Genomic DNA, 23,521 nt, shown 5'->3' on the forward strand with positions numbered 1-23,521 from the left:
GTGTGTGTCCCGCCGATCCATCACGCCGACCCTCGTATCACGCCGCCGTGTCTCATGGTTCTTTAATCACGGCTTGCCACTGCTATGTCTTGTGGCCTCCTTGTGGGCGTCGCTCGCTCGCTCTGTCTGTCTGTTTGTCTGTGGGGGTTGTTTTTGTCGTTTTTTCTTGTTGTTGTTGTTATGCTCGTCTGTGCTGGTCTTTCTTTCTTATTTTCTTTCTCTCTCTCTCTCGTTCTCTTGCGCTCTCTCTCTCTCTCTCTCTCTCTCTCTCTCTCTCTCTCTCTCTCTCTCTCTCTCTCTCTCCGTCACTGCCTCTTTCTCTCTTTCTCCATTCCTCTCCCCTTTCCATCCATACCTTTTCCCTCCCATCTCCTCTCCCTTTCCCTCACATCTCCCCTCACTTTCCCCTCCTCACCGTCCGTCCGTCTCTTAGCGAGAGTCCCCCTCATAACGCCAGCTGAAGACCTGACGGGTATCTGGTAGTCGGGGTTTGGCTTAGGTAATTACCGGAGATGATTCATATGTTGAGGTGACGGAGGGGGAAGGGAAGGAGGAGAGAGGGGAGAGGAGGATGAGGAGGTAGAGGTGAGGGGTAGAAGAGGGAGGGAGGAGGAGGAGGAGGAAGAGGAGGAGGAGGAGGAGGAGGAGGTGAGGGTAGGTCTGAGAGGGTGATGTACTGAAGGGGCGGAAGGATGTTACGTCGTTTAGGAGAGAGAGAGAGAGAGAGAGAGAGAGAGAGAGAGAGAGAGAGAGAGAGAGAGAGAGAGAGATTAAGAGAGAGAGAGAGTGTGTGTGTGTGTGAGAGAGAGAGTGATATATATATATATATATATATATATATATATATATATATATATATATATATATATATAGAGAGAGAGAGAGAGAGAGAGAGAGAGAGAGAGAGAGAGAGAGAGAGAGAGAGAGAGAGAGAGAGAGAGAGAGAGAGACGCAGAGCTAGACAGGCAGAGAGGAAGGTGATCCATCTCGGTCCGTCAGCCTGTACGTGATGGCCCCGGTGTCAGCTCCACACGTGTGGTCGCCCAGCACATTGTTGCCGTCGCAGGAAGGTAGCCCTCATACCCGAGGCTGAGTGAGGAAGAGGAGGAGGAGGAGGTGGAGGAGGTGGAAGTGGAAGGGTAATGGGGAGGGGGAAGGGGGGAGGGGAAGAGGGAGGGAGAGGGGGAGGGGGAGGTGTAGGTGTAAGTGGAGGGAGAGGAAGGAATAGGTCGAGAAAGATAAGAGCCAAGTGAAAAAAAAGAAAAAAAAGGAGAAAAGGGAATAACCATAATCGAAAAAAACAATAAAAGGTGGAAAAAAATGAGGAAAAATAGCAAGAACAGAAAGGGACAGTACAGAGCTTTTGTTTTCACCTCGAGGATCATTCTTGTCATATTTTCTCTCTCTTTTTTTTCTTAAGACTTTCCTCTGGCTTTATGTAAAAGTTGTGTGTGCGTTGTATATATATATATATATATATATATATATATATATATATATATATATATATATATATATATATATATACATATATATATATATATTTATATATATATATAGATATATATATGTATATATATATATATATATATATATATATATATATATATGTATATATATATATATATATATGTATATACATATATATATATATATATATATATATATATATATATATAAACCAAATATGTATATTGTATCCAGACAGAAGGTCGTGGACGACGTTTATAATTAGGTAACGAAGAAATTCCTGGTGGGAGTTTGAATGCCCCCCCCCCCCCTCTTCTTTCGCCCCCCGGACGTGGGTGCCTTCAGCGGCACAATGGGCTAATTATGACACTTTTAGCCCGCCTCTATCTCACTTTGTCTCACGTTCGTCGACGCGTATTGATAAGAACGTCTTGATTTTCCTTTTCTCGCTGTGGCATTGTCTATTGTAACTTGAGTGACAGACAAACTGATATTTTTGAGCCGTTACGTCTTCTGTACAAGAAAGGCATGCACGCACACACGCACACGCACACGCCCAAACACGCACACACACACACACGGCATGCTACGCACAGATGTAAGTCAGTTCGCTGAAGTGACGGGTAAATTATTTTTCATGTGGCTTTTACACGGCGTGGATATGCAGTTAGAGTCCCATTATTTTCCTCTCCTCGCGCAGGGCAAGTCGGGATCACCTTTTGGCAAGCCACGGCCAGGTATGCAAGCTCGGGGTAATGAGTTTATCCTCATAAATAACATTATGTCGAGTTTAAAGATCGAAAGATGGAGGGAGGGAATCATTGCCGACGCTTGTGACGAAGCAGAGGAGAGAGAAAAAAAGCCGAATTTGTGTCTCGGAATGCGATACATTGGTGATGAATGTTGGGAGATAAATTATTCCCCTTGACAATGCCCCTTGCAACATCCATCCCCTGCAATAAACCACCTCCACATCTCCTAACTGCTAGTAATTGATCTTCTTGAGGCGAGTTGATCTTGCAGGTGACATGTGGCATCCGTCTCAGAGTTACCAACGAAATAGCAGGGATTTTCGCGTCCATTTGATTTTCGTTTGATCGTGGTTTCTCTTAGCGCTATGGGAATAATTTAGCAACACCTCCATCTCGGAAGAAAAAAAAGAAGAATTGTAATAAAACCTTGCATATACTTAGGGCCGAAATTCCTTTGAAAAAACGAATGAAAAGAAAGCAGAGTGGGAAATTCTTGTACACAACGCTCCGAAATCTCGCCTTTCCCCCCGCGCCCGCCTCTGCTGGTAGGTCTGCGCCCTCCCCGACTTCGCTGTAGGTCTGACAACTCTCATTAGAGAAGCGACAAGAATTTGGACACCTCACCGCAGATACTAGATCAGATAACCTCCGGGCCGCGTTGGTGGCGGCGCTGTTGCCGCATCTCACAGCTGTCGCGGAGATGGTGCGGGGTGGAAGGGAGGGGGGTGGAGGGAGGGAGGGGGGAGGGACATAGGTAGAGGTGAAGGCGTTGTTGCTGCTCTGAGAATGCGATGGGCTTTGCTATAGTGTTGGGAGATGGGAAGAGGGGAAGGGGGGGGCGTTGCAAGTCTATGGGTTTATCTTGTATCTTCACCCTTTATGAATGCACGGTCCGCAACGGCATCGCAAGACAGCATTCCTGCACTGGGACTTCATTTCTCGCAACAAAGCGAATCAGTCCCCGCCTCCGGACATCATGCCTTGCTTTTAGACGGCCGATCCAGCAACAGCCAGTCCCTTAACAACCCCATTTCCCCGCTAGTCACCCAGTTGATGTTCCGGCTGTCGCTATCACCTTGAGACGCCTGTAAGAGATTAGCGAGAGCAAAGGCAGGTAGCGGCGTAACAAGCTTTCCGCCGAGCCCTGTAGTTAATAAACTTTAACGTCGCCTTATCGCCAGGAGGAGCGTGAACACGAGCTTCCAATACCTCGGCTGTTTTAAGTGTTTTACCGTCTTGTACACGCGTCACAGGGCCTTGTTAGAGGCGGAGGGGGAGGGGGCGGGGGAGGGGGCGACGCGGCAATTAGGTTAATGCGATACACATCTCGCGATTTTGACTAATTTAACTCTATCGGCGATAGCGCGGAGATCAAACGGAGTGCGGCGGGGGAAGGGGAGGGGGAGGGGGCGGATAGTGCATCACGCCTCAGGTCTTTGTTGAGGATAAATCACCTTTGTTTACGTGGATTGTTTTCATATTTTTTTTAGGTGTTATACACACGCGCGCGCATTGACATACACACACACACACACACTCACACACATATATATGTATGTATGTATGTATTTATGTATATACATACAAATATGTATATATTTGAGAGAGAGAGAGAGAGAGAGAGAGAGAGAGAGAGAGAGAGAGAGAGAGAGAGAGAGAGAGAGAGAGAGAGAGAGAGAGAGAGAGAGAGAGTTTTTACAAGATGTCTTTCGCAATAAGGCTCGGGAAAGCAACCCCGACTCCTTATAAGCATCAGGCCCTCATTAGGCTTTAATTAACGAGTTCAACAACAGTTATCTCGCGCGTCGGGAGGGCTGAGGGAAGACGGGACGGGAAATATAAGGAAGGGCCACAGAGGGAGGGCAGGAGGGAAGGAAGGAAGGAAGGGGACGGGAAGAGGTAGGGAGGGAGGGGGGAGCGGAGGGAAGAAAGGGAGGGTAGGGGAAGGGGGAGGGGGAGAAATAGGAGGGGGGGGGAGCGGAGGGGCTAATTTGCCACCGGTTCTAAAAGTTCCCAATGCTTGTGAGTGACGTTTAGAGCCTGCGAGAAGGTGGTCGGCTGCTCGGGGACTATACTCAAGACTACTTTACTTAGAATAATGAAGAGTTTTTACGGCTCCTGCACAGTCACTTAGCCTCAGATGGACCACCCTTCTCCCTGCAGTTAGAATACTGTAAAGTTTTTATTAAACAGTGTAAACGGTTAACAGCACTTGAGAGGGCGGGCCTGAATTAATTTTTACGTTGGCTTCCGCGACCCCAGAGCTCGTTGCTCGTCCATAGAGGTCGTTCGGTAAGATGTACGACCTTGCGACCGTCACTTTGACCCGCGTACTGAGAGCCTTCACGGACGCCGAAGATAATCCAGCGCTTCACGTGAGCGTTGCCATTATTGTTGATTTATTCTTCTGCTTTGCACTTTGCAAGAACGCCTCGCAACGCCCATTGAGAGTCATCTGAAGTCACACATGAAGTCATTACCTCGGCTGTTGCGACGGAGGCGGGTTTGTTGCAAGACCCTCGGTGCCCTTCCAGGCTTTATGGCGCGGCGATGGTCGTTACCTCAGAGTTATTGTTTGTTGTTCTTCGACGGCTATCGAATGTCGCCATGTATCAAGATAATTATAAAGCTGCACGATCAATTTCCGCGGGACACTTCTCTGGGCGTCGGACAGCCAGCGCTATGATCCACGCTCCGGCGGCGGGCCTTACTTGCAACCCTGATATATTGAAGGGAATCACGAGAAATCCGCAACTTTACGATTCGCACAACACGAAATATAAGACGACATAAATCTTGTCCCGGCGACTTAAACGAAGCGAGTCTCTCTCTCTCTCTCTCTCTCTCTCTCTCTCTCTCTCTCTCTCTCTCTCTCTCTCTCTCTCTCTCTCTCTCTCTCTCCCTCCCTTTCTCTCTCTCTCTCTCCCATTGCCTCATTCCTTCGCTCTCTCTTTCTATCCTTTCATCTCTCATCTCCCTCTTCTATGTCTCTGTGTCCCACTCGCCCCTCTCTCGTCTACAAGACAAACTGGATATATAGGTATTACCAAAGCAAGACTCTCCCCGTAAACATTGCCAGATACAAGTGACGCCTGTAACAGCATAATACACGATCATTTAGAGACGGACAATAGACCGTGTAACGTCGTAACGCTGTGTGACGGGGCTTAGTCGGCTACACACACCCGCCTTGTCAAAAGGAAGGAGTAACTCTGTCATTAACGTGATGTATCGCCAAGACCTCCGGCCTCGTAGTGGGGGGGAGGAAGGGGGAAGGGGGGAAGGAGAGAGGAAGGGACGTTAGGGGTAAAGGATGGGCTGAGCGAGACGGGAAGAGGAGGAGGAGGAGGAGGAGGAGTAGGAGGAGGAGGGGGGGAGGAGGGGAAGAAGAGAAGAGGAAGAAGAGTGAAAGAGGAAGGTGGAACACAGGTATAAGGAAAGAGAGACAATGAAGACGAATAGGTTTGCAAGAGAAATGAAAGAAAATGGGACTAACGACATAGGAGTAAACTTCCTTCCATTCATAGATTCTCTAACCTCGTTTCCCACCCTCATTTATTCTGGCTCCTTATGTCAGGCATTCGGTCTCGGCAGGTTCCACAAGACACCAAGAAGGTCTCCCACCCCCCCCTTCCCCCCCCCTCCCCCTTCCCCTGTGTGTTTTTTTTTTTTGTTTTTCCTTTAGTTTTTATTTAGAATAGAGTTTTATTATATTCTCTTTTCTTTTATTATTTTTATTAAAAAATGAAAAAATGAAAAAATGAAAGATTTTTTTTTTTTTTTTTTTTTTTTTTAATATATATTTTTTTATATTTCTATTTTTTTTATATTTTTTTTCTCAATCCTCCTCTTTCCCCTCTATTCTTCTTCTTATCTCTATCTTTATCTCTTCTCTTTCTCTTCTCTCGCTCTCTCTCTCTCCTCTCTCTCCCTCTCTCCTCTCCCTCCCCTCTCTCTCCCCTCCTCCTCTCCCCCCCCCCTCCCTCTCCTCTCCTCTCTCTCTCTCTTCTCTCTCTCTCTCTCTCTCCACTCACTCCCTCCCCACTTTCCCACCTCTCCCTCTCCTTCCTCTCCACCTCTCCCCCCCCCCCCCCCTGAGTGTAGCGATGTTATTCCCCCCTTATCTCCACTTTGATCCCCCCCCCCCCAAAGTAGTTATACCCCCCCGCCCTCGTGTTTTAGGCCCCCCCCCCCCCCCAGTGCGTTATATCCTTGCTGCAACTCTATTAAGCCAATCCCCCCCGCCCTCTGCCCCCCACCGCCCCCCCCCCCCCCCCCCCTCCGCCCCCCCCTCCCCCCCCCCCCTCCCCCCTCCCCCCCCGCCCCCCCTCGTGTATGAGGTGGTGCTGTGCGTGCGTGGTAGGGTTCCCCCCTGTGTGTGTGTCCCCCCCGACCCCCCCCCACTCTCTCTCTCTCTCTCTCTATCTCCTCTTCTCTTCTCTCTCTCTCTCTCTCTCTCTCTCTCTCTCTCTCTCTCTCTCTCTCTCTCTCTCTCTCTCTCTCTCTCTCTCTCTCTCTCTCTCTCTCCCTCTCTCTCTCTCTCTCTTTCTCTCTCGGCCTGTCGTTCACTTCCCTCACCTTCGATATTTCTCCCACGAACTTTAGTTTATGCACGCACTTGGGAGCGGCAAAACAAACAGAATCACTTGTCCAAACAGTTAGTACCTGCAATTTACCCCGGGAGGCGGGAGGTAATGTGTTTAATTATGCCACAAAAGCGTCTTCTTGCATCGTTGGCAGAAACGTTTTTGCTGTCAAGCCTTTGTTGAGTTAGTGCGCTCCCCCTCCCCCCAACATCTCCCTTTCTCCCTCCCTCCCCCCTCCCCCCCATCCCGTCTTCTCCTCTTTCTCCTCCTCCTCCATCTTCTTCTCCTTCGTCCTTTTTCTCTTGTGTGACTGAGAAAGAAAAGGTTTGAGTCGTTACTTATTTTTTAAATTTATTTTTCTTCTCTCTTTCTAGTTCTTGTTCTTTTTGTGTTTCTCGTTCTCTCTCTCTCTCTCTCTCTCTCACACACATACACACACACACACACACACACACACACACACACACACACACACACACACACACACACACACACACACACACACACACACACTCACCCTCACCCTCTTTCTATTCCTCACATTCATACAAGCAACATCCTCTTGTTAACCCCCCCACCCCCTCTTCCTCCTCCTCCTCCTCCTCCTCCTTCTCCCTCATTCACTCACCAGCCTCACTTGATTTGCTTTCATCTGTCTCATACTTCCGCTTCCTCATTTTCTCACGCATTCTTGATTTTCTTCCATGTGTATCTCTTCAATTTTCTCGACATCACCCTAATGATGTCTCCTGTCTCATCCACCTGTGTCTGTCGTCCTCTCCCGCCGTCTTCTTGTTGCAGCTTCCTTTCATCTGCGGTGATGCTTGGACAGAGTGTGTGTTTGTTTTGGTTGTTTTTTGTTTGTGTTTGTTTGTTAGTGTGTGTTTGTTTTGGTTGTTAGTGTGCGTGTGTGCGTTTGTTTGTTAGTGTGTGTTTGTGTGTATGTGTGTGTGTATGTGTATATGTGTGTGTGTGTGTGTGTGTGTGTGTGTGTGTGATGTTGATACTGAAGAGGGGGGGGGTAGCGTAGAGGGAGAGGAGGCTACTGCTTCTTGTCTCTCGTCTCTAATTCAGAGCGACGTCTCTTGATGCCTTGCGTAAACTATCTCCTTCCGATCTCCTTTCTTCTCCTCCTTGTCATTTCCCGCGGAGAGAAGGGAAAAAGACGAAGGAAGAGATATGTTTATGCAAAGAAAAAGGTCGAGAGAGAGAGAGAGAGAGAGAGAGAGAGAGAGAGAGAGAGAGAGAGAGAGAGAGAATGCCTCACATCGCCAGCAGCCTGTGAGTGACAATCTTGATTAGGCTGAAGGTTAACGAAGCCATTCCCTCCTAATGACTTTCATGTCTTGACCCGCATTCGGTTATTAATTTTGTGTTTTAGAGCCACTTATTTCATCGACTTTTCTTTTATGAGTCATTCTGCACTCGAGCCATCTCCTCTCGCTATCTCCCTTCTATTTCAACTTCCCTCGTATTTCTTCCCCTCAATTTATATCTCCGAACTGTCCTTTTTTTGAAGTCTGTGATTCATCACATCTCTTTCCTACCGCTACTCTCTCTCTTTCTCTCTTTCTGCCTCTTTCTCTCTCTCATTCTGCTTCTCTCTCTCTCTCTCTCTCTCTCTCTCTCTCTCTCTCTCTCTCTCTCTCTCTCTCTCTCTCTCTCTCTCTCTCTCTCTCCCCCTCCCTTTCTCTCTCTCTCTCTCTCTCTCTCTCTCTCTCTCTCTCTCTCTCTCTCTCTCTCTCTCTTTCTCTTTCGACGTATGTTCTTCAAGGGGTCGGAGGCATCATGCTACATCCTCCGCCGGCCAAAAGGAATGCTTCAGATCGTGTTGGAGGCGACCGTAAAATACCCTTAACGAGCACTCGCCAGGGAGTATTTGTGCGCGCGAATTTTTCCCGCCTTCTCGGCACGGTTTGCGGGGGGAAGGGGAGCGGGAAAGCTAAATGAAAGACGGCAATTAATATCAAGATTTTTACTTATCTATATGTTTTAAGAGAATGTGGGATACACGAAAACAATCATTGGTAAAAACAGAAAGAAAAAAATCTCCCTCTCTTTCCTCCGTAGTTTCCCGATTAGGCGATCGTCTTTTTTTTCATCCTCATCTTCGTTCACATCCTTCACGGATAAAAAAAAGGGGCGGAGAGAGGGTCCTCGGACGCCTTGAGTGTGTGAGCCAACCATCTGTCTGTTAGCACGTGATTGGCTTGGTCACTTCCGCCGCTAAGTCTAAGCTAAAGAAGAAGGGAAGGGGGAGGGGGGGAACGAGGGGCAAGGGGGAGGAAGGAGAGGGAGGGGATGAATGGGGGAGATGAGAGAGGGAGGGGGGGAAGGGGGTTACAGGAGGGAAGGGTTAGAGGAATTCCACTTCGAAGCCGCAAAAGTGTAAACAGTTCACGGTAGAGGCGTTGTTGTTATGGGGAGAGGGGAGGTAAGAGAGGGGGGAGGGGGCAGCGCACCCCAAAGCCGTAAATTCTTTGCGTTTCTTTCAGAGAAAAGAGAAAAGAAATAAAGAAAAAAGAAGACGTTTAGCGGTTTAAAACTCATTATCGTTGGTTAGTTTACGACAAAGCAAGAGTTGGCCATCGGTAAATATCTCTCCTCAGCTTTGAAACTAAATAAATAGTTTCTTACGTAAATATATATATATATATATATATATATAATAATAATAAAAGATAAAAAAAAACAGAAGTAAACAAAAATCATCATCCCAGAATCTCAGGTAAATACTCACTTGTTTACATTTTTACTCTGTTTTTCCCGACCATTTTTTTCTCCGCCGCTTGGCCTGGCGTCCGGCACAGTGCCCCCCCCCCCCCTCGCCCCCTCGGAAATCAGGAGTTCCGCTCCAAGGGCCAATTTGCATACACCGGCTGCGCGACACTTGTCCGCTTCGACACGCTGCTCCGGGGTCAGCCATGGGTATTAGATTTTTTTCCCTCTTTCTTTTTCTTCTTTTTTTTCTCTTGAGGTTAAGGAGAGATGGAAGGAAGGAAGGAGGGGGGAGGGGATGGGTGTGTATGGAGGGGGGTGTAGGGGAGGGGAGAAGGGAGGACGGAAGTGGATTTTTTTTTTTTTTTTTTTTAAGGGGGGAGGGAAAGGGAGCGGATAAGGAGGAGGGTAAGGGGAGGTTAAAAAAAATGTTTTTATCTTGATTTAGAATTTCCATAATATTTCCTCTCTTCTTTAGAATGAATCTACACCACTGCTGGTGTTGTTTATTTTTCAACTTACAATTGATCATCATCGCGAATCTATCACAAACTATCCTTCACTCCCTCATTATCTAATCCTCTCCTTCTTCTCCTCAACAGGCGGATGTTCCCCACCGTTCGCGTATCCTTCACAGGACTCAAGTCGGAGCAAAGGTATGCTGTCCTGCTCGACATCGTTCCAGTTGACAATAAGCGCTACAGGTGAGTCCGAGGTCTTGTTGTTGTAGATTTTGTATTGTTGTTGATTAAGATGGTTTATTTTATGGTTAATTAATGATTCGCAGTTGTGTGACTATCGCTACTTTTACACTATTACAGTAAATCTTTGAGACAAACAGTTAACGGTTAGTGCTAGTCACGGTTAAACATACATGTGAGTTTTTTTTTTCTATTTTATCTCATTAAATTTTCTCCTACAGATACGCCTACCACCGCTCCTCGTGGCTGGTCGCAGGCAAGGCCGACCCGCCGCCCCCATACCGCCTGTACGCCCACCCCGACTCCCCATACACCGGCGACCAACTCAAGAAGCAGATCGTCTCCTTCGAGAAAGTCAAGCTCACAAACAACGAGATGGACAAACAGGGACACGTAAGTATTTTTGTCAACTTTTCTTCCTTTTTCTTTCATTCTTTTTCTTCTCTTCAGTTTGCCTTCGATTTATAACGAATAAGTAATTTCCCCAAGACTTTTATTTTTTCCTTTTATAGTCTTCTTCTCCCTCGTTCTTTATTTCATTAAAAAACCGTACGAAAACAATTTTAACAATCTATAACAAGCACCCAATAAGCCACTTAGGTCTTCCTACGAACCATCGCCCCTCAATATCCTTTTCGAAAACGTACAAGAACAAGGACAGCCTTTCCCACACCTTACGCCCTCAAACATCACGACAGGAGACTATATTCAGTCCGTCTATAATTGTTGACGATTTCCCTCCGCGGGCGAGCCTAGAGGGCGGCCTGTCAGCGAGGGGACCACCTAGTTATGACGACCTCCTCATGCCCGGGCCGTCACCACCACCAGCGCAGTCTCTGTCGTGAATCATAGGCGGAAAATTGAGGCCATATTTCACCGGCGGAACCAGCCTCGGAGGCGACACGGCGACGTAACTGATGCTTTGAGGCCGCAGCTCTGGCGTGGAGAGGAGGGGAAGGGGAGGGAAGTAGGGGGAAGGGAGCGAGAGATGGAAGGGGAAGAAGGGGAGTGATAGATAGGAGGAAGGGAGAGATAGAGGGAGGTGGAAGAGGCAAAGAGAGACAGGGAACGAGGGAAAAGAAGACGTAGAGAAAGAGAGAATGAGAGAGAGAGAGAGAGAAAGAGAGAGAAAGAGATATCGAGAACAATCAATTTAAAAGCGAGAGACCCCCTTAAAATCAACCCCATTTTTTACGCAGCCCAAGCTACGAGATGTAAAATGAAGCGGCCATTCGAAAATGACGTGTGACTGACAAGGGACTCGAACACATTAATTATCAACACTGCTCTTAATGACAAGGAGTATGAGTCCCCCCCTCCTCCCCCTCCCTCTTCAGAGTGATGACAACAGGCTCTTGCGACCTTGGGCTTAATGATACTCGGGCCAAGATTTTTGTTGGGCGCAAGTCATAATGGTTGGCTTCCTGGCTCTCCAATCAGAGATACTTTTAGTTTTATCTTGGACTCGTCAGTGGAGGTGAGAGGGATGTTTTACTACGCTTAATGTCATGCTGGATAATCTATATACAAGCATACGAGCGTACGCACAGTTATATCATACAATAATACACACACACACACACACACACACACGTCTATACATACCCTCCGCGACCACCCACACTTCCCCGTCCGTTCCCCTCTCGCCTCTCTTACCGGTCCGTGATGACCTGGCTCGACCTGGGTTACCGGGAGAGAACTCGTGCGCGAAAGGAGGGAGTACCGGTCGGAAGTTTCCCCTCTGTAGTTCCGACAGCGGCTGTGGATGCCGTTTCGGAGCATCGATGCGATTCTGTTTCGTAACGGTTATTGTGAGTCCGGAAGTTTCGGATTTGACAAACGTTCGTGTGTGTGTGTGTGTGTGTGTGTGTGTGTGTGTGTGTGTGTGTGTGTGTGTGTGTGTGTGTCTGTGTGTGTGTGTGTGTGCGTGTGTGTGTCTAGTTTACGCATCCATTCCTAAAACATTTCCAAAAGCTTAGAACCTCCGCCATTGCCGGAGCAACAAGAACAACAACGAAAGGAGCAGAATAACCGAAAACACAACGAAACCTAACCTAGTCCAACGCCCAAAGTACAAGAATCGGGCGATTAAGGAGGACGAAATCCCCGTAATCCCAACACCGCCCAAAAACGCCCATTTTATTTACTTGGATTTGGGTTATCCCAAGGGCGCGAGCGGCTTAATGGGTGTTTGTAGTCCCAAATTGGATGCTTCGGCCGGCGATCCCTGAGGACACCCTGTTATCATCGGCCGACTTTCGACTTGTCTCGCGGTTGTTGTTATGAGATGTTATGTTATTTTATCCTTGTGTTGCCCTTGGGTGAGCAGGGAATTACGCGAAGATTTGGCCGAGGGTGTACTCTGGGTGCGTGCCTTCTCAGTCTGCGGAGAGAGAGAGAGAGAGAGAGAGAGAGAGAGAGAGAGAGAGAGAGAGAGAGAGAGAAGGTATAAGAAAGCAAGACGTAAATAAATCTGATTCTCTCGATCTTAGCCATATAACGGAGAACATAAAGGAAGGGTCTTGAGCAGACAACGTCCTTCCCCCCGCTAGCAAATAACAAGAGTTAAGCACGGGAGATGAACAGAGGAATATTGATAAATAAATAAATAGATAGACAGATATCAGAGAAAGAGAGAAAAAAAAAAGAGAGAGGAAGCACATTCTGGAAAACAATATACCCCGGGCAGCAGCAGCGAGGCGCCCCCGGTTTACAAGCGGCGATGGCGAGTCCCCGGTGCCCAGCCCTTACCAAACGGCCTCGTGTCACCCCCTCCCTGCCGCACGCCGCCTTCTCCATCACGCAAGGTGGCGTTCTCCTTCGCTCCGTCATCCTGCGTGTGCTCCATCAACGCCGCTCCATCACTCAAATGCACCGGAGCGAACGCCCATTTCCTGTGAGAATATTTGATATCGCAATGTTACAAAAGCTCACTTTTATGCTCACTGAGGGCGTAAGGGGAAATAAATCCTTATGAATAAAGGTAGAGGATAAAAAAGATGGAAAAATAGAGATAGAGGGGAAAAAAGAAGAAAACTGCAACATTTTCAGACGTAAAGCAAATGTACGTGTGTGTGTGTGTGTGTGTGATGTGCGTCCGTGCGTTAGCGTGAGAGATAATGGCTATCACAGTGTAACAGGGCGGTAATAGCCCCCTGCGAGCTCGAAGGATATATGGTGGTATACGCCATGATCAAAGAGCAGCCACTCTCTAGCCACAGGACACTCTGTTGCCTGTCCACTTCGCGCCCTGGTATTGATTCTCACACCTACTACGACCTCCCCCTACCCCAACTCCCCCCCTTACGGCCTGCCACGACCTCTCACACTGACCGGGAGCCTCAACCCAGCCGGACGGGGATTCGAACGCCACGGTTTCGCTTTTATCGGAGATCGAAAAGTCTCGAAGGTCTCTTTGGCGTTTTGGGATCGGAAGTCATTGGGAAGAAAAAAAAGGGGGGGGGGAGACTCCATTCTATCAATGTCATTTGAGATCGGGCTTCATCGGAGGATGGGGGGGGGGGGGAAGGGAAGAAGGAAGGAAAGAGAATGAAAATAAAATGTCCGAAGAGGAAACCGCAATTTCAACAGGTCTCTTCCTCCCGCAGCGTGACTGTCACAACATCAAAGGCGAACATAAATCCGGTTCTGGCTGTCCGGGAATCACGCGAGCGAGCGCATGCTTTTTACTTTATCTATATAAAAAAAGGTGCAAAAAACTATCAGTCGGTATCACACATTCGCACTGTATCGGCACCATTAACATAAACAGTAGCAGCACCTGCCCTCCTCTTCCTCCCCCCCCCTCCCCCACCCCATCCTCCTCCGGCTTCCATCTCAATCCTTAACCGGATTCTATTCCACCGACCCCACCTAAGCCCCCACATCACTCCACCAGTGCCTCCCACCTACCCTATTTAACCCTCGCCTCATCCTACCCTACCTAGCCCCCCCATCCTCGATCTCCACCCATGTCCTCTTGCATCCCCACTTCCCCCAAACCACCTCCGTGCCCCCCAACCCACCCCTGTGCCCCCCAGCCCACCCCCGTGCCCCCTGTCGCGTCCCCTGCAGCGTATCAACAAGCCGACTAAACCCATGCGCTCCATCATCCCCTTCCCCCGCACGTCCTGTCGCGGCGAGGAGGAAGCTGGTGTGGTTCCTGTGGCGATTCCTGCTGGCGTGAAATTCCTTCCTCCGCCGCCTTCTTATTCTTCTTTTCCTTTTCCTTCTTCTCGTAATTCTGTCATCCTCGTCTCTGCTCTCTCTCTCTCTCTCTTCATCTCCTCTCCTCTCCCTTCTCTCTATCAACCTCTCCCTCCCTCTCTCTCTTCCTCTCTCCCTCTCCCCTGCCCACCTTTCTCCCCCTCATCCCTCCCTCCACCTTTCTCCCCCTGATCCCCCACCCCCCCACCCCCCACCTCCCCCAACCAGTCACAGGAACAAGCGTGAAATTTCTTTATCGTGTCCCTGCTGGTTCTCTTTGTGGAGAAGCTCGATTACTCTATCACGCTGTCATTTTTTTTTCTTTCTTTCTCTCTTCCTCCTTTTTTCCGATATTTTTTTTTTCTTTTTCTCTTCCTTCTTTTTTTTCTGATATCACTCTTCCTCCTCATCCTTCTTCTTCTGCTCCTTGCGCTTCTGATGCTGGTTCGAACCGTTGATCCGGAACACCGCTCGAATGTCTTTTTGTTAATGTTTTTTTCTTTTCTTTTCTTTTCTTTTTTCGTATGTAGGTTTGGGTTTGCTTTAGGGGTAGAGGGGGAAGGGTGGGGGTAAGGAGGGGAGGGAATATCGTTCTTGTTGATTTACTTCGTTTTTTTTTCTTCGCGGTTTTGTTTGTAAATGGTATTTACTGTTTTTGTAATCGTTTTATCAGTGTAATACCTAATTTAATTATGCAAGGATCTTCACTTACTTCTTCAATTCTAAGTATTCTAAGGAAAGGAATGAGATGAAAGAAAAAAATGAGTATGAGATATATTTTTCCCAGTGTTTATTTGTTTGTTTTCCTCTTCCATTTCTTTCTGAGTGGTAATGGTAGCGTGCGTCGTGGCAGTGGAGGGGGGGTGGAGGGGAAGGGGGAGAGGGGGAGGGAGAGTGCCACTGAGCGTGTGCCAAGATGGAAGGCAAGAGGAATTTGAAGTTTGCATGGCACAGGGTGTTCCGACGAGTAGACGGGGGTGGGGGAGTGGGGGGGAAGAGTGGGGAGGGGGCGTAGTCAAACAGGGTGACAGGGTTGAATGAAGGGGGAAGGAAGCAAGGGTTTGGCAGAGGCTCTGGCAGGGTAAGTGAAGGTTGAGATGAGGCCTTGGGGTCGGGTAGTACATGGAGAGGAGGGTGGGAGAGGGAGGGTGTCGGTGGGCGTGTCAGAATATGCCTCAGTGTCATCGCGACTTGCATGGTTGTCACTTCTGCCTGCCTGCACTATATCGGTCACTCGCAAAACCCGGGAGCCCAATTTTCTTTCTCACTGACACTCGTTCTTTTGGCTTCGTTTCCTTGTAAATAATCGGATGCTGCGTCTAATGAAGAGCGGGCACATTATCGTGTCTCTCCGTGCAAGGGGAAATGGTTGCTTTTAAGCAGGAGACACTTATTGTCTTTGGTTGAATTCTCTCTCTCTCTCTCTCTCTCTCTCTCTCTCTCTCTCTCTCTCTCTCTCTCTCTCTCTCTCTCTCTTCTGCGATTTGCTTTGGTCATTGTTCTGTTGTGATTTTAGTATTGCAAATATTACCTCTTTGAAAATAAACATCAGAACGACTCATTCTTATCGGCAAATCATAGTTATAGCTTAGCCTTATCTGAGTATCTGTTTATCTCTACATCTATTAGAGACCTGTAAATCCTTCCCTCCCCATCCCCCCCCCCCCCTCCTGCCTCCTTGCCTAATTTTCGGATCAGCTGATTTGCCTCACCGGAAGTGGATGCCTTCAATCCTGTCAAAGGAGCAGCGTGAAGCACAGAGCGGAGATACCCCTTTGGCTCTCAGCTTCGCCGACACGCTCAGAGTTATTTTCTTTTTTTTTCTCCTTTTTAATCTCCTTGCGAATTGTTAATGATAAGGGATGACAGTAATGAGTATTAGTGGACGATCTAATAATGAGAGTAGGGGCCAAGAGGAGGAGGAGGAGGAGGAGGAAGAGAAAGGAGGAGGAAAAGAATGAGGGTTGAGATTAAACACATTTCGCTCCATCAACGTTGCATTTCATTGCGCGTCCATTAGTGGTTTCGAGATGATGAGTCAAAAAAAAAAAAAAAGCAAGAACATCCAGATGTGCGCACGGATGTACAGAATCCTGTCATAAGTAATTAACCATAAACATGATAAGTGTCTGCCTATTAAGCCTATAAAGAAAGGTGCGTGAAATCCCCGTCGACGTGCGAAATGAGGTCCTCGTTGCGAGCGGAATGCCGTCGCCGCAGCCGCGACCGCCGCCGCCGTCACCGCGCAGAGTCGAGGTCGGGTTCCCGCAGCGCTATTATTTATCGCGATGGGATTTTAATGCGTGTGAATTCTTTGTAATGTAACTCATTTTCCGCTACGTGCTTGCGTTATGCCACACGCCCGCGCTACTGCCGCCGCGTCGAGGAAACGAGCGAGGCTGTGGTGACACGATGCCGCCCGTTGATCATCCCCGGGGCGCTTCGTCGGAGATGCAGGTGTCCTGTCGCCAGCGGCTGGGTCCGTCGGGAAGATACCAGTCGGGCCGTCGTATTTCCGGCTTGGACTATTAATATCTATATTTTTTATTATTTTCTCTATCCTTTTTATTTTATTTTATTTTTTTTCTTTTGATTATCTCCCTTGTTCCTTCTCTTTCTCCTCTATTTTCCATTTTATTAATTCTTTTCCCCCTCATTAACGGTGCGAAAGCAACCCTGTCCCTCACCCCCTCCCTCCCTCCCTCCCTCCTTCCTCCTTCAGCCTCCAAGCCTCACCTGCCAGGGATTGAGAGAGGGAGGGAGGGAGAGTAAGATCACATAGGGGAAGGGGGGATGGTAGATGGCTGGGGGGTAGGGAGGGGACTAACTTGCAAACCGCCCGGTTGATGTGTGTTGTTTGGCGCGATGATTAATGTTGTTATGTGCTGTAATTACCCTGCTGACATAACTCAGCGAATTATGCCACCTGGTATTATTTATTCAGGCTATTAAATGGGCCGTAGAGCTTATTATATTACGGTCGGGACGTCAGGGTTTAGAGGCCACAGAGAGAGTACGAAATGGCTAGAGAGAGAGAGAGAGAGAGAGAGAGAGAGAGAGAGAGAGAGAGAGAGAGAGAGAGAGAGAGAGAGAGAGAGAGAGAGAGAGAGAGAGAGAGAGAGAGAGAGAGAGCGTACATGCATTATGATTAATTACCCTGGCGTTTTGTGATTGGACTCATCATGAGGTTTGTGTTATAATTCTTTTGAGGGATGAACTACTACCTCGCTCGTCGTGTCCTGTTATTAACTGTGACTGCCTTTTTACTTACCTTTCTCTACATTTTTCCCGTTTCATTTTGTTTTCCTGTTTTTTTCCCCACTCTTTCCTTCGTCTTTTTTTTTTTTCTTTCTTTTTCTTTTTCTTCTTTCTCTTTCTCTTCCCCTCTCCTCCCCCCCCCCTCCCTCCCTTGTAACTGGCGGTAGTGAAGAGTGTGTTGGTGCTGACTAGCGAAGAGAGGGGAAAAAGGAGTGTGTGAAAAACGAAGGGAAACGAAGAGGGGAGACAGAGAGAGGGAGGGAGGGAGGGAGGGAGGGATGGAGGGGAAAGAGTCACAACATGAGAGATATATTTCACTACGTCTCGTAATTGCTCTCTTAACTCAGTGTCTCGTCGCGTCCTCGTCCAGCGTATGTCAGCCGTGACGTCATCGGAGAGACACCACGGCTGCTCATCTTCCTCCTCTTCTTCTTCCTCTTCCTCCTCCTCCTCCCCTCTCCCTTTCCCCTCCTCCTCCTCCTCCTCCTCCTCTACGGCCACCCTCGACTGTCGTCACATCCCGGCGTCCAGAGGGGAGAGCTTTTCGAGGGGAAATACGTCGTTTATGGAAAGGGAGGAATATCCTCTTTTCATAAATTAAAAGTTATATTTCAAGGCCTTCGTGATTTTTTTTCATTATTTTTATTGATGAACAATGGACGAAATTACTGTTTGTTTGTTTACTCGTTTATTCCTAAATAGGTGTGGGAGAATGGATGGAGGGGAGGAGGGGGGAGCAGGAGGAGGAGGAGGAGGAGAAGGAGGAGGAGGAGGAGGAGGAGGAGGAGGAGGAGGAGGGAGAAGAGGGGGGGAGTGGCTGTCCAGAGCTACAAACTAGATTTATCACGAAAGGAAAATTAGTTTATTGCGCCGATATGATAACCTAATTACAATTACTCTTCGCCGAGATAACAGCTCACACAGATGAAATAAGTTATATCCTTCTCCCTTTAATCTCTCTCTCTCTCTCTCTCTCTCTCTCTCTCCTAGGTATTTGCTATATATGTCTTCGCATATTTCTTTTTATTTCATATATTCCATTTTATCTATTTATATCTCTCTTTCCATTTTTCCTTCCTTTGCAATTATCAGAATTAATGTTGAACGGAGAGGTCAAAAGAGGTCATGCCTGAAATCACCACGATGTTCATGCACACACCATCATGCAGTCAAAGGGGCATTATGCACCCTTTAAACCCTATACCTTCTCTCGTCTTCCCCTCCCTTACCCCTCTACTCCTCCTACCCCTTCCCCCTTATACTTCCCCCTCCCCCCCTCTTCTCATCTCTATCCCCTTCCTTCTCCCCCCTCTTCTTCTCTCTCTCCCCTTCCCCCTTTACCCCCCCCCCCCTTCACACACCTTCCTGAAGCGCATGACAGTTAATCACCATAATTCGAGTTTATTATTAACGGCCGGATTCATCACTCGATTCGATCCACGAGCCTTGTTGGGAGGCCGTGGCAGCGGGTGTGGGGGGGGGAGGGGGGGAGCTGAGAAGAAGGAGAAGAAGAAGAAGGGTACACACACACACACACGAACACACACACACACACACACACACACACACACACACACACACACACACACACACACGCACGCACACACACATTTACGCACACTACGACAAACAAACAAGCGTGCACATAAAAAAGGAGGAAGAGATGTAAGTTCAAAGACCCAAGTATGTTTCTGGTATTCGAAAATGTCATTTAAACGTGACAGTTTCTGCCTTGATAGGCCCTGACGGCATTAGGGTCGACGTAACAAGCTTGATAAAGAACCAGTGAGGAAAGAGGGGTGAGGGGAAGAGAGGAAGAGGGTGAGGGGGATGGGGAGAGGGTGAGGGGGATGGGGAGAGGGGCAGAGGGGCAGAGGGGATAGGGGCAGAGGAGTTAGAGGGGAAGAGTTTGCGGGTTGACAGGGTGAGGATCTCAAAGAGCGTGACAGTGACGAATGCTTTCCCTCTTTCACCCGTCACCCGGCGAGTTCACCCGTCACCCGACACCCTCGGCCACAAACCCCATCATCAAATCTCCGGCCAGGCGTACGCTGCAATCGTGACCATCCCCGTCCGTACCTCCTCCGCGGCACGACCCTCACACGTATCCCCCCGTTACGGCACGACCCTCCTCGCCGCCACGACCTCCCGCTAAGACCCAAAGGACATTATCGCCGTCTTCTACCATTTCGACGACAAAACCCGAGGAATTATTGTCCAATTAGCCGAGGAATAGCCCGACTTGACAGGCCTCAGTACCTCGACGGTTGGATCTCAAGACAGAGTGCGGGGAGGAACGAGGCTGAAGGCCCAATGATAAGGCTTTCCGTGCCATTTGCGAGGCGGAACGAGCTGCTTCTTTCATCGTCGTCCGCCTTCTTGTCAGACGTCGGCTCGGATGTTCTCGTGCGAGGAAGGACGGAAGAGAGGGAGGGAGGGAGGGACGGAGGGACGAAAGAGAGGGAGGGACGGAGGGACGGAGAGAGGGAAGGACGGAAGAGAGGGACGGAGGGACGGAGGGAGGGAAGGACGGAAGAGAGGGACGGAGGGACGGAAGGAGGGAGGGAGGGAGGGATGGAGGGAGGGAGGCCCTCGGGTGTGTGTGTTTCTTGGGGGATTCATGTCTTTATTTTAAAGAAAAAAAATAGTAACAGTAATGATAATTGATGATAAAAAGATGATAAGGCTTGGTGTTTTTTTGGAGTGCCTTATCACTGCTATTAGAAAAGTAACAATAATTATAATTGAGAAGATAATATCATTGGTATTATTACTGATACTACTACTGCTGCTGCTCTTCCTCCTCCCACTAATACACACACACACACACACACACACATATATATATATATATATATATATATATATATATATATATATATATATATATATTTACAAATACAACAACCACTGCTACTACCACTACTACTACTATTACTACTACGACTACTACTGCTGCTGCTGCTACCACTACTTCTATAACTACTACTTCTAGCCCAGTTACTCCTGCTGCGGCTGATATTGCTATTGCTGCGACAACCATTATCATTGATGACAATTGATAAAATGACGATTACTGTTATTACGGAAAAGATAATGTTGTACAATAATATTAACAACTGTTATTTCTTTAAACGCATCCTCCTTGACCTGCAATTCCCTCTGTTCCTGACATCACGCCCATATCTCTTCGCAAGCCCGTAATTTTTCCATTACTCGAACAGCATAAAAAAAAGAAACGAAAAAAAAAAAAAACGATTACGAAGACCGAATGAAATGCCTTTTGGGCGAGTCTTCCTCCGTCGGCGGTTATTTCCCCCTCTGTTTTATCGCTCTATTTTCTGTCCACCGACTGCATTATTATGGTCGTTCTGTCGTATTAATTTCGCCTGCCCGTAATGGCATCATCACGCGACTTTTGGAAGGTGGAGAGCGGAGGGGGAGGGATGAGGGTGGAGAGTGAAGGATGAGGGTGGAGGGTGAAGGATGAGGGTGGAGGGTGTGGGTGAGTGAGATGAAGTTGAAAAGAGAGAGAGGGTGATAGATAAATAGATGAATAGATAGATTGATAGATATATATTAAGAGAGAGAGAGAGAGAGAGAGAGAGATCCAGTGATACAGAGAGACCAAGAGACCGAGATACGGACCGTCTAATCGTCGACTCGAAGCCACGTAACATTTCACGGGACATTAACTGTTTCGATTACACCGGTGACCGTTTCCTGGTTCAATTGCACATGTTCTGCAACCATCTCGATTTCCTCTCGTCGCCGTGAGTGAGTAAGGCGAGGAATGGTTAACACCTCAATTCACACGATGTCGGGCTTGCTCTGGCCGATGTCATCTCGGCCATCTCTCGACGTCTCAAAGGGGGAGAGGGAAGGGAAGGGGAAGGGGGAGAAGGGGGAGACAGAGGGAACGAGAGAAGAAAAGAGTAAGAGTATGAGAAGGAAGAAAAGAAGAACGAACACATATAATCACCTAGACCTTATAAATCATACACGACAAACCCAAACTCAGACAACACCAACACCACTTAATCAAACACCCCCCCCTCCCCCCCCAAAAAAAAAAGACAAACAAAAACAACCACTAACCCCCTTTTCTCTCTCCTCCCCCAGATCGTCTTGAACTCCATGCACCGCTACCAACCGCGCATCCACCTGGTCCGGCTCAAGGAAGGATTCTCAGGACCTATCAATGACCTCGAGCAGGAGGACCACCGCACTTACATCTTCCCCCAGACCGTCTTCACCGCCGTCACCGCCTACCAGAATCAGCTGATTACCAAACTCAAGATCGACAGCAATCCTTTCGCGAAAGGCTTCAGAGACTCTTCCAGACTCACGGATTTCGAGAGGTAAGGTTGAGTCATGTCGATGTTTTATTCATTTATTCGTTTATTGGTCTGTCTTGTATTTGATTTATTTATTGTGTTTGGGTTAGGGCTTATAGCTTAATTTCGAGTTATTATTGTTGTTATTATGATTATCATTATTATCGTATTTTTATCATTATTTTTATTATTATTGTTATTATTATTATTATTATTATTATTATTACTATATTATCGGGCATTCTTAGCTTTCAAGAATATTGAATATTTCCCACTCGCTCCTCCCACTCGTGCGAGGTCGGATGCCAATCTCGTCCTTAAGTCACTTTGCTCTTTCTTAACCCCAGAAGTGTCGGGTGCACAAGGCTCTCCTCTCCCAGTATCATGTCCAGTTAGGCATAAATATAAAATGAGCTGAATGACTGGCCACTTAACTGCCTTAAGACTGTCGAGTGGCAGGAGGGGTTGGGGGGTTGGGGGAGGGAAAGTGGAGGGGGGGAGAGGGAGAATGAGAGGTAAGGGAGAGAAGAGAGGAGGGAAAGAGAAGAAGAGGGGGGGAGCAAAGGAGAGATGGATTTTAAATAAGGAAGGGGAAAGAGTGGGGATAAGGGGAGGGGGAGGGGAGTAGAGGGGAAAAAGAAGGGGAAACTGACTAGCTTGCTGAAATTTTGTACAAGATCGGTGATTGGCTACCAAGCAAAGGTGTACTCAAGAAAAGTTTCTGTAATACGTGCCTAAGTAGATAATTGTTATTTCTCTCCGTAATTACAGCCGAGACCACAAAGGGCTTTTACCATCCCGCCCGTTCGCTCCATATTTTTGACAGGATCGCTTGTAATTTCGGCCTTAAATACTACTCAAATAAAGCCCATATTCCCGGCGCCCGTCGGAGGAACAATAGCCCGTGAGAAGATTAGCCGTAAGAGTGAGAATCGCTTGGCATGTCACATTTTACGCCGCATACTTCTCTTATCCTTTATTAATTTTTTGCCTCATATGCTGCCCGTAAAATTGGTAATGATAAACCCGACCAGTGTACACCGGGACTAGCTCAGGCGAGGTGTCTCAGCCTCTCACTCGCTTGCTCTTTCGCTCTCTCTCTCTCTCTCTCTCTCTCTCTCTCTCTCTCTCTCTCTCTCTCTCTCTCTCTCTCTCTCTCACTCTTTCTCTCTTTCTCTCTCTCTCTCTCTCTCTCCCTCTCCCTCTCCCTCTCTCTCTCTCTCTCTCTCTCTCTCTCTCTCTCTCTCTCTCTCTCTCTCTCTCTCTCTCTCTCTCTCTCTCTCTCTCTCTCTCTCTCTCTCTCTCTCTCTCCCTCTCCCTCTCCCTCTCCCTCTCTCTCTCTCTCTCTCTCTCTCCTAATCTATCTCTCAATCTTTTTATCTACCACATTTGAAACACACACACACACACACACACGCACACACACTGTTCTTTGTGTTATCTATTACAAATCTACAAATAAATCTGCTGCAATTCCCGTCATGCAGCTCGTA

General features: G+C 47.9%; 1 protein-coding gene across 1 annotated transcript in view; it reads left to right on the plus strand.

Moving 5' to 3' along the window:
- Window positions 1–23,521, plus strand: part of LOC122246923 (uncharacterized) — an 86,933-nt gene that overhangs the window by 50,731 nt on the left and 12,681 nt on the right. The window contains exons 3-5 of the mRNA XM_086549588.1: window positions 10,129–10,230; window positions 10,449–10,620; window positions 21,814–22,052. Of these exons, the coding sequence (XP_086405714.1) occupies window positions 10,129–10,230; window positions 10,449–10,620; window positions 21,814–22,052 (513 nt within the window). The remainder of the gene's footprint in view (window positions 1–10,128; window positions 10,231–10,448; window positions 10,621–21,813; window positions 22,053–23,521) is intronic.

Source organism: Penaeus japonicus, unplaced genomic scaffold (assembly GCF_977035675.1).
Source record: "Penaeus japonicus unplaced genomic scaffold, GWHDUDI00000001_assembly GWHDUDI00000022, whole genome shotgun sequence".
Classification (NCBI taxonomy): domain Eukaryota; kingdom Metazoa; phylum Arthropoda; class Malacostraca; order Decapoda; family Penaeidae; genus Penaeus; species Penaeus japonicus.